The 17,756-nt window shown below is 38.9% G+C and overlaps 2 protein-coding genes across 7 annotated transcripts in view; both read right to left on the minus strand.

The window, feature by feature from the left end:
- Window positions 1-8,901, minus strand: part of FEZ2 (fasciculation and elongation protein zeta 2) — a 35,076-nt gene extending 26,175 nt beyond the window's left edge. For all 6 annotated transcript variants that reach the window (XM_039718920.1, XM_039718922.1, XM_039718924.1 and 3 more), the window contains exons 1-4: window positions 8,619-8,901; window positions 6,992-7,100; window positions 3,715-3,831; window positions 2,168-2,312 (exon numbers count right to left, since the gene is read on the minus strand). In XM_039718920.1, the coding sequence (XP_039574854.1) occupies window positions 2,168-2,312; window positions 3,715-3,831; window positions 6,992-7,100; window positions 8,619-8,854 (607 nt within the window). In that variant the 5' untranslated portion in view covers window positions 8,855-8,901. The remainder of the gene's footprint in view (window positions 1-2,167; window positions 2,313-3,714; window positions 3,832-6,991; window positions 7,101-8,618) is intronic.
- A 1,965-nt stretch (window positions 8,902-10,866) lies between these two features.
- Window positions 10,867-17,756, minus strand: part of CRIM1 (cysteine rich transmembrane BMP regulator 1) — a 174,290-nt gene continuing 167,400 nt past the window's right edge. Inside the window, exons 14-17 of the mRNA XM_039718785.1 lie at window positions 16,919-17,113; window positions 15,807-15,929; window positions 14,214-14,401; window positions 10,867-13,795 (exon numbers count right to left, since the gene is read on the minus strand). Of these exons, the coding sequence (XP_039574719.1) occupies window positions 13,619-13,795; window positions 14,214-14,401; window positions 15,807-15,929; window positions 16,919-17,113 (683 nt within the window). The 3' untranslated portion in view covers window positions 10,867-13,618. The remainder of the gene's footprint in view (window positions 13,796-14,213; window positions 14,402-15,806; window positions 15,930-16,918; window positions 17,114-17,756) is intronic.

The following is a 17,756-nucleotide window of genomic DNA, read 5'->3' on the forward strand; positions in this document are numbered from 1 at the left end:
AACATAATCTTATTTGGCACTTGAGAAACAGCTAGTCCTGATTACACTGACAGGTACAATCTGTTTAAGGACACTGCATAGATACTTGCAATTATTTAATTTCATTTAATTAGTCTAGTAAATATCCTGTCTACAAGAATACTTGTAAGAGAAAGCACCTACAGACAAGTGTTGAAAAATACAAATAAGGCCACAAACTACAATAAAGTGTAGCTCTTAGAAGCATCAAAGGTAGTAAGTGAAATGTGAATTTTCTCTCTTAAATTACAGCAAGGAAAATTAATTGCAGAAAACTCCTTGCCACTTACTTAACTGAAGAAAAGGTAATGAAACCTGTTAATTCAATTCTATGTCAAGGAGCCACAGTTTTTCAAGGTAGCTTAGGCCTTAAACTCTGTTCAAACACTGTAACAGTACTCAGAGAGAGGGCACTTACCAACACTTAAGAACCAGCTTCACAGCCTAAAAACCAACTGTTCTAAAACCACAGGTGTAGGTTACCCTACTGCAGTCCTGACTGATGACAGATCAGTTGTCATTATCAAAGTCTTGAAAGGGCTACACAGGAAATCCTCAGCTAATGCACATGAGTTGGGACAGAGGAATTCAAATGCAGAAGACTACATAGACTGAAACTTAGTAGGCTGAGGAACTCACTTGTGTAACCAGAGCTTTATTTTTGGACTGCCTAAATGTATGTCTTTTCCTATCCAAGAAAAAAGTAAATAAAGTGATTTCCTGTCTGAATCCTAAATGAATTAAAATCTCTGATCTATCCTATAAAAATTAAGAGTTCCTAAGAAAAACCTGTAAAAACTTCTGAGAGATGCAGACCAATTCTGGAGCACATTCACACACTACAAATAGGTAGCAAGAGTTTTTAATAAAATAGTGACCTGAAAGACATGAAAGCAGACTCCGAGAAACTGCTGAAGGGAAGTTAAATTATCTGCCAAAGTAACTCAAGGCACTATTTGGTCGAGACTGACCTTTAAACTGTAAAGATGCAACAGAAAGATGAACTCCTGAGGCAAAGGAAAATTGACAGATATGAAATACTGAGCAAGCTTGATTAGCTCCAAACCTTAAGACATATGGAACTGTCAGAAAACCAGGAAGCCCTGCTGAACACAATACATTTTGCTTTTCACATTCCTGAAATTTATGTGTTGAGACAGTTAAGAGACCATTTTCATGGTTGGAATCTCTTCCATAAATCTGAAATGTAGCAGAAACTCTAAGTCATGCCACAAGAGGTCAACCAGTTTTCTGAATCTTCTAGAGTTTGTATTGTTAACCCAGACTACAGGAAAGAGAGTACCAAACTTTTAAAGAAAGACCAAAGCATGAAGATCATCTATCAAATATTCTTTGTGTCTTTACTACCTTCTAGAATTCATGTTGGCAAATGTAAAGATTAAACAAAATTTTCCATCACAAAACTGATTAGTCACAGGTTTTTTTTACATGCAATTCAACCTACTACAATTTATTATTAATCTAATTTCTCCTTTGCTTTGTATAGGGAAGCACAGATGACTTCATTTGAGTAGAAGACACAAAGGATATTTTTCACTTTTAAGCTTTCTAAAGAGGAACGGACAAGGAGGATCGAAAAATAAGTATGGTCCTCATGGGGCAAAAAAGAAATGGTTGCCTTATTTTTGTGTTACTCTCTGTCAAGATATGTTGCAATGAGTGAAACTGTATCAAAGATATGGTAAGGCTTTATTTACTGAATAGCTTTCAAGAGCTTCAGCTGATCTTAAACAGTGTATTGGCATCAAGAAAGAGTCTCACATTACAGAAAAATAATGAAGTTTAATAAAAAATGACCAGCTTATCACTTTACCCATGAAGCAATCTCATTCCAATGTATCAACCTTCAGAATATCTGCTTTAAATTTAAAAATACTTCTAAATTTAAAAATACTTTAAATTTAAAAAGACTTCTATAAAGTCTTATTTTTGTTCTTAGTCTTAAGAAAGCTGACAAAGGTAAGTCCTCTATACACTAAATCTAGGCTGTTATTTCAGGACATTTTGAAAATATTTTTTGAATGCAGATATTTCAAAAGAAGGACTTGCTAAGAATCAAGCACATGGCAAACTTTGAAATTATTTTCATTAAGGATAAGAGCAAAAATGCTAAATAAATACCACTTACTCTCTTCATAGCTGTTGTTTGTACTGGATCTCTTGAGGGTCTGAATTTCCTGGGAAAGTATAGAGAGCCTATCTGATTGGGTGGGTGTTTCATCATCTTCTGGATCAGGCGATTCCTGCATCATTTCCTCTATTTCTTCAATCACCTTTGAAAAATGAAAACCCTTATGAAAACCCTCCTACATGAAGAGCTTGCAATTTGAAGCAAAGCTAGATGAAACTACCACCAAGACTAGATGGAAGAGGATCAATAAAATTGTACTGACATTTCCTCCCCATCGCTCTCTGAGAATAATCACACCTTGTAACAGTAAATTGGTGATGGCCTAACAAGAAGTGAGCTGAAACTATGGGCTCATTTCTATATGAAGGCACCCATGATCCTGCTTAAGAGAACTAAATTAAAGAGTAAACTGGAGTATCTTTCCTGAATATTCAGTTGAAGGAAGACACAATAACAAAAATCAGTTATCTCCCCCACTCCTTATTTCACCACATTTCTCTATGTAGAACAAAGACCCCTCCCTCCACCAACCAAAAACTAACAAAATGAAAACAAACAAAAACAATGAAAAAGTCACAAAAAAACTCTCTTAAAAACCAAAAAGCCCCTCTAAACAGCCTGAAAATCTACTGTGCTTGTGAGAAGTTTTTTGAACTAATCCACCATAACCTGAAACTGATTTGCAGCCCTGGGCATAAGACCTGAGCCAGACAAAAAGTATGACAACAGAAATTCTGTGCACAGATAGCTTACTTTACATCACATAAGCAATGACATTTCTACAGGCTAAACCATTAAATAGACATCTGAATAAATAACACAGCAACTTTTAGAAGTTCAGAGGCTGTAGTCAATGCTGAGATCCAGCCCACAGTACAAAAGAGCTGAGGGAGTTCAAGCAGTCCTGTCTCCTGTACTATTAATAACCGCGTTCATCTGAGCTCACAGATTAACCATTGCTTAACCATTTAAGCAACAACAAAATAGATTGTTTGCTTACTAAAGCAGCATCTTAATAGACCTTACTCTCATTATCTTACTCAGAAGAGCAATTTTCAAGGTAATTGAAGTAAATCCATGGATTTAAAGACTTTATATACCAAATAATTTGAAATTTTAATAGCAGAAACACTGATGTGCCCTCATGTTAGGCAAAAACTTCAAAGAACGCTTGCTAACAGCAAAGCCCTGTGAAACTATGAACTGCCACACAGTCATGCCAGAAAATTACACTCTACCATACCACTAAGATTCTGAAAATAATTTTGCTTTTTACACATATATTTAATTTAGTAGCATTCCTGACTAAATCATGGTAAGAAATACCCATGATTTCAAAGACCCTGGACTATCAACCTCACCTGAAGTACTGAAACACTTTTCAAATCTGAATGATGTAATGCTATCTCCCACATTATTAAAACCCTAAACAAAGAACAACCAAGAAGCTTAGCCCCAGTGAAGAGCAAGAACAACAACAAAAAGTAATAACAGACTAAAAAAACATTCTACACCAACAACTCTGTCTTTGCTGAACACTTTACCTGCTCTGCTGTGAAGAGTGGCTCTTCATTGATGCAGGAAACAATGATAGAATGCATATCCAACTGTTCTCTCAGCTCTTCATCATCTGACAAGTCAAGGTTCATGTTGTCATTTACCTAAAAAGCATGAAAAGGTGCATTTCTATAAATATATATACACATCCCTAATGTGAGGGTATAAAATGCATGTAACATGTACCAAAAACAAATGGGGAACTATCATTGAATTTTAAGAATGAAACTTAATCTTGGCCCATAATAATGGAATCAATAGTTCTTTCTGTCAAATAGCCTGGAAAATTAAATCAAAACTACAACTGGACAAAATTAAAACAGCTGTCAATCTTTAATGTCATTAAATAATGTCCATATAAAAAGACCATATACACACTGACATGCAGATATCTATATGGGAGGCTCTGAAGTAAATACTAAGATCTTAATTGAAGATTGACAAATGTCTGTGTGGGGTGAAAAACTTGCCTACAATGTCTAATGTTACACAAACCTCTTACTTTAAGTGCTTTAATGGCTCCACTTTATCACACAATAAAAGACATGGAAAAAACCTGAGAAGAGTTGATACTGAATGATGGTATCAGAACACTGGTATCACCCCAGATTATTTTTTAAAAAGTGTCATTGAATATCTCAGGGTCTTTTCAGAAAGAAAGAGAAGTAACACTGTTCCCATATATACACCACCAAATTATATTCATCCTTTCAAACCAAAGATGTACGTACACTAAGAGACGTAAGTCCCCTCCTTAATGAGTCAGGCACATTTTACTCTCACACACTGATATATGCTGGTTTATTTACAAAATTGTTTCTGTACTTTGTCTATTACTAGATTCCAGCCTAGAAAAGCCCCTCAAAGCTGCAATGCCCAATGTCTGCCATTTGAACTCAACTGCTTTAACTGATCTTTGGGCTAATTTACAAGCATCATGACTGGCTGTACAAAGCTCTTGCTCTCACAGTATCAGTTTTCAATTTTTCTTGGAATTCCTCCAATTTTCTCAGTTCTTTCAGAAACCTTAATAGTTCCCAGATTCGTTTTGAACCTGCAACTGATAGTCCCAGATAGCTCACCTGTATGGATAAACACACAATTTGAACTTCTTCAGCCCTCAGAATGAAGTAAAATGCCCACTTTTTTCCACAATCTGAATTCCAGTAACTCCGCAGTGACAAGGCTCCACTACAACTCTGTCTTCACCTACTACACAGATGCACTCCAACTTGGCATTTTTTAAATGCCTGCTGTCCCCAAGTATTTTTCCATGCACACAGGATATGACAAGAATGATGGAATAGTAAGCAAGTATAACAGTTTATCTAGAAGGAGATCTGCTTTCACTCCTGACATCTCCAGAAACATTTTGAGGGACCTTCAAAAACATGCTGATAATATAGACTAATAAACCACCAAAAATGGCATCAGCTGTAACCTGGACTAAAAGGAACACCTGGCTTTCCACCCAGCCACACTCCATGCCTCCTGTCCTCCTGCTACCAGGGAATGAGCCATTTAAAAGCAATCTAGGGAAAACAAAACAAGGAATTGTACAATCTCATTCCTCACACTACTGCACACAAAACTTCCAACCAGCTACTTCTTTTACTGTCAGAGATGTATGGAAGTGTGCATAGACCTGTCATGTGAAGGAACCAAGATCAGGTGAATCAGCCTCAATGACCTCATATCTTTCCCTACTAAAACAGGAGAAGAAATGCTTTCTGCACAATTTTGGTAGCATATTATTAGTTTCAAACACATCAGGGAAGTGTTACTTAGCTGTTAGTTATCATTGTAAGGAAGATAAAACAAGATACTAGCGGGTCCATATGTGCTGTCACATATCCAGCAATACTGCTGAACACAAAGCAGCAGAAGAAAAGTATGAAAGTATGTCAAACACTCCCCACAGCCTTGACACATCAGAAGGCATTCCATGTGGAGTGAATGCTGAAAAAACTTCAGATACATTTAATCCATGAACTGGTTTTCTCTCTACTGGCAGCATATCTAAGGTTCTTTCTAATCCAGCAACACTTTACACTTTATAATGTACTTTCTTCATAACTTCCTGCAAGTAACTTAAAAAAAAACTATATGAAACATTTTCTTATGTACCATACTTAGTTCCTTACCAAGAAATCCATTAGTCTTCCAGTCAATTTTCCCCTGACATAAGGTTACAGCATGGCAACATTTTCTTATGTACCATACTTAGTTCCTTACCAAGAAATCCATTAGTCAATTTTTCCCTGACACAAGGTCACAGCATGGCGAGGCTGTATTATTACTTAAACTGTAAGAATTTAATTACTCTAAAGCCATTTATACATCTGAACAAGGACTCAAATTAGAAGAAACACAAGTCAAATTCAAGGGATAACCATGAGATGCAAATCAAGAAAATGAGTTCCAAATTTGCACCTTGCTCTACTGAACCCCAAAGTATCTTCTTCAGCAGAACAATCTTTGCTCCTGTCACAGCAAGAAGCATCTGTTGATTATCTAATGATAATCAATTATCTTTGACAGAAGCCAAAGCATTAACCAATTCTCAGGTTACACACTCAGATATTTTTACAACATAACTGCACTTCAGTGTGTTTAAAAGATAAGTCACTATTTTCCTCAGAAAACCTGTGAGATGGGAATTCCTCTCAGCTTTTCTTCCTGAAGTGTTTTAATCCACTTTTAAGATCATCAGAGGACAACCCTTTCTATAAACCTTGCTGAAGCTCTTAATTCCCTGTTCCCGCCCCAGAGAACTATTCTAACTCTTAAATAAGGAAAACAAAACAAGCTCTTGCACTTCAGTGTCTCCTGGGCCACCTTTCTTGTTAAAGAAGCCATCTGACTGTGGAATTAAATGAACTTTGGAAAGTTCTCACTGGATTTACTAGATCAGAGTAACTCCTGCCTCTTTTCTTCCCTTACCCAGACCAGTGTTCAACATGAATGCATCATACAGCAGAAAGACTTTATGTGAAACACTTTCTCATTTTACATGCTTTTCTATCATGCTCTGGCTCTAATGAAGAGTCATCTAAAACTAACCCTGAATTATTCCAGCCCAGGGTGATACAAACATACATCAATGGTTCTTTGATTTTTAAAAAGCTCTCAAGTATAATGGCAAGTACTAAAAATATTTTCAACCACTTAAAAGCAAAATTCTTTTATACAAACGCAGACAGTTTTACCTCCCTGTTGAGTACCAAAGACCCATAGAGGGTACTTCTGCTGATCAGAACTTACCCCTTTCTCTGAAAGATTCAGTGTTGGCAAGTGCAAAGCTCTGGTGTGGGAAGATTTCCAGTCAACTGGCATCACGTTACCATAATTATCAGTCAAGGCATTCCAAATCCTGGAGAAAAGAATAAAGGAACAAAAATGCAGACCTCAAAACAAGCAGCAACGGAATCAGCAATAACCATATTCCTAATGATCATATACCTCTATCAGTAACTATATTTTCCTCCCTAAATATTTATCTGCAGGTTAATGAAAACATTTTTAGTGTTTTAAAGCTATAAGAAATTTTTTTTTATAAATATAAGTTACTTCCCTTTTTAAGCAGCAATATATGCACAGCAGTAAAAAAAACCAATAAATGAAGACACACAGCTTCTATACTAATTATGTAACTACACTCAAAATCTTTTCTGGGGGTGGATGAGCCTTTCCGTCAATGAAACTTGAGCTGAGCTATAAATTACATTCCTAATGTTGTTTAGCAGAGGCTGAGTAGCAAATTATGAGCCAAATCTTTTCTTGTTTTCCTTTCCATTTATCACAGAATAATGAAAACGCACAGATCAGACTAAAATTTTGGAAGAAATAATTTATTTTTCTAGGAGAGCTCAGCCCACCACTCTTGTCCTGGTCAGTCTTAACTGTTTCTAGAGTGTGTATCCTCTCTGTGTCCTGGAGGCTGGCCTGTGCAGACCTGAGCCTCGAAGCAGCTCAGTCTTTAACCACAGCAGCCCCATGAGCAGGCTGCTTCCCCAAGTCCCCAGCCAAGCCCTGCCTCCAGGCGCTGTGCTGTGGGTGGATGTTTGGAATGGTTGCCTAGCTAAGGCTCACAGGAGGTCAGAGGAAAGGCCGAGGCAGACACAGAAAGGCAGACAGAGCCTCATCACTGCCCGGCGTGATTCATGGTTCACTGAACTCACCTCAGTGTTTACACCACAGATCTAGTATTTTGCTAACAGGCTTTATTTTAATTCTTCTCTTAGAAGAACAAGACATACAGTTGAGTTACCTTAAAGCAAGACAGCAGTATTTTTAATAAAGATCAGCTGACTAAATTTACTATAAAATAAGAAATAGAAGCATTCGTAAGATAATGTTAAAAACTGTACAGCAGCATAGCTCAGAAAGGCTCTATTCCTCCAGGGAAAAAACTCCGAACAATTATCGCAGTTGCAGCTGCAATTTTGTTCTTCACCTGCTTTCTGCACTTTCCACGTTTAAATCCAAGCAGTGAGACAGCGGACACTTTGCAAGAAGCTAAACAAATACTAACCACGGTCACTGCACTTCTGAACAAGTACTTCTCGCTAGCTCGGCGGGGTGAGAAGCTCTGGGATGCTCACACGCTTCCCTGGCGGTCAGGGGGATGAAGCCAGAGGGCTGCACGCCAAACCCGCGCCGCGGCGGCCGATCGTGCCCCCTCGCCGAGGCCCGGCGGCTCCCAGCTGCAGCCCCGGGGGCGGGGAAAGGCTCCGCTCCCGCAGCCCACAAGCGCGGCTGGGCTCCGCAAGGCCCAGGGGCAGCGCTCTCCGCGGGCACGGCTGGCGGGCCGCGCTGTCCCCTCGGGCCGGGCCGGGCCAGGCCTCCCGTCCGCCCCCTGTCCCTGTCCGCGCCCCCGGCCCGCACTCACTCATCGTCCTGCAGCGCGCTCTGCTCCGTCAGCGGCCGCAGCGGAACGCGGCTCTCGCCGCCGCCAGCCCGGGCCTGCGGCGGCTCGAAGCAGAGGGACAGCTTCGCCCCGAGATCCCCGCCGCCCCAGCCGCCCTTGTCGCAGGCAGCCTCGGGGCCGCTCCCCGCGGAGGGCTGGAATCCCGAGAAGTCCTGCCAATCGCCCGGGTCTCGCTGCGAGGTGGCCGCCGCCGCCATAGCTGGGGACGCGGCGCTGCGCGCTCCCGGCGGTGCGCGCTCCCGGAGCCGCGCGGCGGGCGGGGCCCGGCTGAGGCGGCGGTCGCGGGGCAGGGCAGGACTGAGGCAGCGATCGCACAGCAGGGCCGGGCTGGGCTGGACTGGGGCAGCGATCTCAGGGCCGGCCCGGGCTGGGCTGTGGCAGCACCCGGAGCCGCACACAGCCGTGTCCGTACTGACTCACGGCTCTGCTCCGAGTAGGGGCGGCTCATCGGGCAGGAGGGGCAGGCGTAGAATGGTTTGGGTTCGAAGGGACCTTTAAAGATCACCCAGTTGCAGTGCCTCTGCCGTAGTAGGAGTATTTGCAGTAGTTTTGTTGTAACTTTTTTTTTATACTGTCATTGATGTCTCCATTCAGTCACCTAGTACACCAGAATCTAAGCTTTGGAGACAACTTCTTCTTACCAGCACTGACTCCCATGCCCATCATTTGGTAGCTTTGTATTGTGTCCTTACGTGCAATAGCTTAGTATGGGCTTTTAATTTTTTTTTTTTTTGAGCAGCCATGTTTTTTTGATATCCTAAAGTACGTACTAGCAATTTTCTGTGCTTCATTTCCTGATTCAGTTTGAGCTTCTTTTAATTTTCTTTCTGTACTTCCTACTTGATGTTTGGCAACACTGCAAGTGGAAAATGCATTCCTAGTTAAGCACTGGAGTGCCACTGAGGTCATTGAAAGGATTTGCATCCTATCCTCCTCAGGATTATGACAGGCTGCCAAACCCTAGTGTAAATAGGCATTCCAAATATGATCCTTTCAGACATTGTCAAGTAGAGGAGGCCAGAACTACTTATGACTGTTAAAATGTGGATGCATCATTGTTTTATATGTTGATGTTTTCATTGTTTTATACATGATGTTTTCTGTTTCGTTCTGATGAAAACCCTAAATGCTTGTGGAATTTGAAGATGCTCTTCTAGAAGGCATAAGTCTTCCATAGTCTTAGTCTTGGGAAGGAGCAATAATGCTGGAACAGGTAACTAGCAAGGGAGAAAAATAATGAAATACATGAAATCATGTACATGCACATAAATACAGATCTATCCTAGTAAAGTCAACTATGGGCTTTGCAATACTGGGCATTTTTGTATTATTGCAGCTAGCTCTGCAAGAACACTGACTTGGCCATCAGTACCAATCTAATAAACACCATGCTACATCCAGGGGGTACCACATGTGGACAATGTGGACATTTTCAGCCTTACCCTTCACCTCAAAGGAAGTACATGGAGTATAAGGACTGGCAAGGTCGGCCATAGGGCACGGAACTACTCCTGAAGAATTGTATCTTGGGATTCTTAAGAAAAAATGGAAACAAGATACAGGTCTCTAAATCAATGGATGACATATAAGTCCTGATCTACTGCTGCTTTGAATGCAGTGTCAAGGATATTAAATGAAACCATTAGGGGAGTGGGTTCAAAGAAAGGAGGCAGTTTTTCACAGAGCAAGTAGTTAAACTGAAAACCACTTTGCCTCAGGATCTTACATAGCATCAAGTTAATTTACTTACAAATTAGTAGAAGAAAAAAACCATTATAGCCTCATGGATGAGTAGTTGATCTCTGGCTCAGAAAGTCCATGAAGTGCAAATTCTGATTCCATATACTTTTTGTAGGACCTCACATTAGTATTTTTTTTTTAGTTAATCATGGCTTTCTGTCAGGTGAGACTAGACCACATGAACTCCATGGCAGGGCAAAGGCCTAACTTTGCACTTGATTCATCTTTACTGTACGCTGGAACTACTTGGAATTCCACAAAGCTTCTAATGGGGAAATTCTTCAGTGTAATATGCAGAACTTTCTGTACATGCAAACTCTTCTTCACCCACAGTACTTTCTGAACTGTTCTGATCTCAGGTCAGCATGACAATAATACAAACTCCTACTCACCATAATATCAAACTACTAATGTTAGGACCAATGCCCAGAAGTGATTAAGCATCAACATTTAAAAAGACATGCATCCATAGGTTTAAAATTTTTTATTGTGCTGCCAAGAGCCAAATTACAAGAAACCGCCTTACAGTTAAAAAAGTAAACAAGCAATCTGCTGAACCGCAGTGCACTCCGAGTGCCACATATGCATCTATTTTTCAGAAAATTATATCTGCATTTCTCTTACAAGAGCACAACAGGAACCAAAGTAAAAGAGTGTAATGGATACAGCACATAGGATAAATCATATCTTTAAAATAATAATAATAAAATAATAATAATAAAAACATTTTACACCATGTCCTATATCCTGCTAATATTTTCAGAATATGGCCTTGATTGTAAAACAAAAGCAAGCATTTACAATTTCTGGATAAAGACTGCTTACTCTTATGCAAGGAATGGATGTTTTGTCTTGACAAAATCTCTGTAGTTACTGGACAGAAACATCTCTGTTTCATTCTCAGGTTGAGTACAAAACACTGGGGAGACTACATTTTTTCTTATTGGTGGTTGGAAACTGAAGTTATATAAGCAGAAAAAATGTTGACCCTTAATGATACACCTATTTTTTTCTTTGATGCAAACAGCTAGAACACCTTTTTGATATTCTAAAACAAAAAAAAAAAATTGTTAATCTTCAGATTAATAAATTAGGTCATTATAATAATAAATTAGTTTTTTTTTTTTCAGTTTTAAAGTTCAGCAATCTCTGACCAAGTATTTACAACAATACTTGAGAGTTCCTTTACAAAAAATACATTTTCTTTTCACATTAAGCATACTGGGTATCTGTGTCTCTTATGACAAGCATTTGTAAAAGAAAAAAGGCAATGCACAAATGGGTAATTAGTATAAAAGTGCCAAGACCTGTTTGGAAAGTTAACATTGTATTATACAGTCAGAGTTATAAATGAGGCAAGCTACAACAAACTTCCAGCTTAATGCGGACAATATTCCAGTAGTTGTTTCAAACAATTGTTTGCAAAAAAACAAAAAAGAAAAACAAAAAGAAAAACAAAACCAACCGAAATCCAGGAGCTGTTTATGTTATTTTATGGAGTTGATTAGTGCTGCATGTATATTGTCATCAGTGTCTCTAGCCAATGCATTCATTAAAAAGCCTTTTTAAGGCTAAGCAGGAAAAGAAAAATAAGAAACACCCTGAAATGTAGCAAGTAGCAAGAGCAACGCTTACTGCTATAATCGTGCACGAACTGAACACACGCCAACACAAGAGTGCACACACACACACACACACAAACACGATCAAATCAAATCAAATCAAACTGTAGGTAGAATGAGATGCTCTTTTCTTGTCTTTCCTAAACTCACAAGCAATTAAGCATTGATATGGAATGCCTGTTATCTGTTTCTGCTCTGGGTAAAATCTCTCTCAGATAAAAATACATTCAACAAGAAAAAAAAAATAGAAAAATATATACTGTATACATAGTATTTTATATATACAGTATATATATGTATAGTGTATATACACATGCACGTATATATACATATGTATACCTACATGCATTTGTATATACATATATATACACAAACATACAAATACTTTTTGTTGTTTTTAGCATAATTATATTTACATAAATATTCCTATAATGCTAAAGTTTAAAGAAGCATGATCTCCTTTTTTTTCTGAGCTTCAAAAAAGGTGCTTGAGTAATATACAATTAAAATTAAGCAGCTTCCTAGCATGGAAGTAGTTTCTAAATCTGCATACCAGTAAATAAGAACATCAACAGGAAAAAAAACAACAACCTTAAAACAGTCTCTTTTTTTACTCTCTTGTACGCAAGAGCTTTGTCCAACAAAAATATTTTTCCTTCTCCTGTATGAACAACCAGAGAGTGATATAAAATAACAAAACAAAACCACAACAGACAAAACAAACAAACAAAAGCCCCTGGAACTGCATGGTGTTCTTGAGTTTTCCTTCCATCCTTCCTCCCTTCAATACTGCTGTCAAAAGATCCAGTGCTCATATCAGGAATTACTTAGGCCTCAGTCATTTGCTAACTCTGCTGAAGTCTGGCTAATCTAGCCAATCAGCTTTGAAGAAAACAAAAATAAAAACAAAAATAAAAACAAAAAGCAGCACAAGGTATAATTTTGTACATCCTTAATAAACCCACCCTTTATTTTCTGCTATAATCTTTTCCTTGCTATTTCATTAACTACTGCAGCTTCTCATCATATAGAAAAATATTTGCAGCTACACCACACCTGTGATGTGACAAATTCTGTTCTAGGAGTATATTACTGTAGCAACAGCTGGAAAAAAATAATCAGACCTTTTCATATTTTTTTCACCTGGGGTTAGGCTTTTGCTGCAACAGATGCAATTTCAGAGCAACGAGATAAACCACTATTCTGCTGCTCAGCAGTATATTTTCATCTCCAGCCAAGCATGACCAGCTTTTCTTCTCTGAAGCTTCCTTTTACTTCATTGCCTACCCCTAGCCCCTGATTCCCCCTCCCAAAAAACCTCTATAGCTATGTTACAAGCAAATACATCTTAACAAGTTTCAAAACTTTGGTTCTAAGAAAACACTTGGTCAGTTATCTCAAGGAAAAGTGGGAATGCTTTTTCTGGCACATTGCAGGAGTCAGAGCTCATCCCAGAAAGGTCTTAGAGCTGTACATGTAGTCACAAATCCAATACAATCCACTAAGCAACTGCACAATTCTAGTTTTATTTTAATAGCAGACTGTCTCTCTTTCTCTCGCTCTCTCTCTTTCTTAAATCCTTGGCAAGGGTGCAATTCTTCAAACTGTTTGATAGAAATTATCTGCCTGTAGGTTGTTCTGTTTCTGCATGCTGTAAAATCCACTGTATCTTGAATCTGGGTCTGCAATTCTTAGCATCCTCTGAGAACTGTCCACCTGGACCCTGGTACCTTTCTCGCAGTCCACATATACCAGTTGATTGTTTAGGCAAGAAGGCTGTTAAAACAGAAAGGAAATATTGAGTGAATAATTCAGTTTTTGTATTCCACACATAATTTTTAAAGTCTACTTGGTTCAAGTCCACAAACACAAAACAAAATCAAACTGGCAATGAAAGGGTTCGTACTTTTGTTAAAGTTGGCTTATGTCAGACATAATAACAGACCAACACTCTATTCAGAGTCAGCATTTTTCATCTTCTGAATGTAGTTCTGATATTCTCATATCCCACCAGCTGGGCTGGTGTAACTGTTCTCTGTTAATTCAGCACCACACAAAGGCTTAACCTGGTTGCCCCAGATGTGCAGCAGCTTTTCCCCCAGACTTTTAACAGCCTCTTTATTGCTTAACATTTTCCACAATGTTTTGTTCCCGCTTTCATAAAAATGGGATAGCCTGGAAATAGACACGGCACCTTTGTTGGAGCTTTGTAGCAGGACACTGGAATCCACTGCTTCTTCTGGTTGATGAGCAGGAGCACGATGATCAGTAACAGTGCTATCATGATTGGGATTGTCACCAAGGCAACGGAGCTGACGGATGCGTCTTCGCTGGGGTGTGGCCCAGTGCCACTCCGGTATTCTCCCTGGAGATGGTTCATGTCTGCAGGCAATTGGGAGCATTTGTTAGTAAGTATAAACGGGTCTGGACCTCAAGGAAAAATGTAATTGTAGGAGTCTCAGTTGTACATCTTGTCACTCATAAGAATTTGGACCTTCTCTCCTGCAATGTCACCTTATTTACATAAATTAGAACACCTAGTATCTTGTGGAGGGACTGTATTAGTCAGGAAAAGGCCATCAAAAAAAGAGGAGATAGAAGGAAATCTAAAGCACAGCAACAACCAAGTCTGACAATAACCTCTTAAAGCCATTTTGTTTGCATGATTTTATCTAATCACAACCAAATTCCCACTTGTAAAAAAAATCAGACTGTGTTTCCAGGTTGAGGAGAGCTTGGAAATCTTAGGATGAAAGTAATTTTTTCTTTCTTACTTTTAAAAACTGGTAGGACAAGTACGATGTGTTCACTCTCTCATCTGTTGAGAGTGTATTACAATACCTGCAGCACTCAGCCTGTGAAAAGAGACTGTTGGCAGTCTACTAGACTGTAGAAAGTTTTGTAATTGGAAAGTTGTGTAATTGTGTAATTGCAAAGAACAATAACTTTCAATGACATACAAAAAATTCCCTCAGTTTGTAGTGGGTGTTTATAATCCCCAGGATAGTTGCAAGCCAGTTACTAATGCCTGAGAAATTAAAATGCTGGAATTATAAAAGCATAAGCTTAGAACTTTGTAAAACGGTTACATTTCATGCATCCTTTCTCCAAACAATAGAATACTATGAGATCATCCTCAGATGAAAAGAAAATAAATCCTCAGGTTAAAAAAGTACATAGTTTAGGTTCTCCTTCAATTAGAACAGGTTAACAAACATTGCGGCACAATGTTTCCTCTATGCTGGAATAATACTACAGTGCAGTTTTAAACAGAATATTTATTTATATCCTCAGACAACTTTATTGGCTGTGTGTCACTATACCTGAGGTGGTTTTTTGTCTAAGGTCTGACATAATGGCTATGATATATGCTGGGCTGTGGTACATGTTTTTCCATCTTTGTTTATCTATTCCTGAGAATGTCAAATGGATCAAATGAAGGTCTAGCAGCTCCAATGGCCTGCTTTCTAGTTTTTGAATCAGAAAAGACACCCAAGAATCATTTCTGATTCATCATTTTGTTGTATTCTTAATTTTGTAGAACTCCATCATTCCAACACAGTTGTTTCTTCTATGCAGAACATGGAGTCATAATGAAAGAAAGATGTGTAAATATAATTTATTTGACTGACTCATCTTTAGTCAAAGCAAATTGCATGTATTGCACTGAATTATGCACTGAAGAATATTCTCAGATACAACTGCTCCCTGAATAGAAAAAGCAGATGCATTAAAACATGGGGAATAAACACAGTCCTAAGTTATCCTGGTTTCTATCAGATCTCACCTCTGTGAATGTGGATTATATCATTTTCACTCGGTGTTGGCCAGTTTGGTATCTCTAGTTCAACATCTCCTCGATGATTTGTCTTCTCAATGGGGATGTTAGTGGGGTCAGGTACATACATCTCTGTGAAATGAGAAAAATGTCTTTCAAAAGTTGCAGGCTGCTTAACTTCTCAGTGCTGCTCTTAACGAGGAAATACACTTGCCCATTTCCAGTGCTTTGTCCTTTAATTTTTTTTTTTTTGGAATTTTCATCATTAGCTTGGGATTTTGTTTGAAAACTTATTCCATATTGTATATGGGATACATGCCTGTTGCCATTATCATAATGTGAATGGGACAAAGGACTGGTGTGGACAAACTTGCTTTTGAAAATACTATCTCAGAATACATGCTTTACTACAGGCTTGCTCCTCTGTGATACCCAACAAAACCCCCCCTGCAAAATGAAGGGAAGGCTACATCTTGCCAGCTGATATATAAACAGTCCCTACTGGTTTCTTTGCCTTGCTTTTTTTTGTAAACCTCAAAGGAGGGGAATTGCAAGAAGGGGTACTTGCTGAATTTCCCCAGTTGTTCCATCAGAAGTAGTTATCAGCTGACTGAATAAAGTGAGCAAACTTCTGCAGAAGTATATCAGGACTCACATTAAAGAACTCTTGCAATTCTTATGCCCCTTGTGCCCATAGCTAAGAAAATGTCACATTGCTTTTAAGTCAAGTTAAAGTGAAAAATAAAGCAATGTGATATTTGAAAAGTAACCAACACTCTCAGAAAAGACAGAAAAGTTAATCACTGTGACATAATCTGCAGAGATGTAAGGATATTAAGTTTCCCACTTCATTAACATATTTCCATAGCCTTGCGAAAGGACAAAACAGGGGCAAGCAAGTAATTTTTCAGTTCACAGTTCTCAGAATAAGTGAAATTCAAACTACATTTTTGCACAATGTGCCTATTTGTTAAGAATATTAATTTTCCTTAAGTCTAAAAGTCTGTTGCCTTTGTGATGCTGTTCAAACATGGACTGCCACTCAAAACCCAATTAAAAAACCTTATTATCGGCCCTAGGAAACCAGCATGACAATAAACTGGGCTGTCACATCACATTACCTGGACACATGGGACAGCAGCTTCCCTCCACGTTGATGGGCTCAGCACAAGGCAGAGGTGGGCAGCTGACAGTGGAGCAGAGAGTCTGACCCTGCAGGCAGTAGCAGTGTGTGCAGCTGTCGATGTCCCAGCGTTCCTCGTCTGCGTACGTTTCTCCACTGAAGTGGCAGACCACTTTCTTTGGAACTGTATCTTCTGTGGAAGGAAAACAGTGCTGTGATCACGCAGTAACAGCAGTAACACACAAATCGGATTTCTTTTCTACACACAAAAGCTAAACAATTGCCACAGAGAAATCCCAGATGTAATGAAAAATCCTCTCTTCATCTTCCAGAAAATCTTTGTGAAAAAGATGTCATTTCTGCTTCTTTATGAAGTACATAATTAGCCTGGGCTGCTTCTCCTCATTTTCTTAATGCAAGAGGCTAGAGGATGGATGATTTGGACATGAAAAGATGATATCAAAAGTGCTGTGAAAATGATGAAAAAATCATTCTCTTTGACTCTTTGAGGCTACCAACCACTCATCTTCCTCCTTGTTTCCTAGTCAATCCTGTTAAGCTAAAATAACCCCAAATCCCCAACTACCTAAATTTCTAACTACCAAAGCTCAAGAACGATGAACTCTGTCTAGAATACTTAAAAAGCAGATTAGGCAGGATGCCAAGAAGGGATTGGAGCAACTCTCAGGTGAAATAACTAGAAGTGCTTAGACTGTAATGATAAAACATATTTGAAGGGGATCTGATAATTCCCTACAACTGCATCAATGGAAAATCCCAGGAAAAGAGCAATAACTAAACTCAGCACATTTTTCAATGGTTTATATTATATAAAT

This window comes from Passer montanus, unplaced genomic scaffold (genome assembly GCF_014805655.1).
Source record: "Passer montanus isolate IOZ18808 unplaced genomic scaffold, ASM1480565v1 scaffold40, whole genome shotgun sequence".
Lineage (NCBI taxonomy): Eukaryota > Metazoa > Chordata > Aves > Passeriformes > Passeridae > Passer > Passer montanus.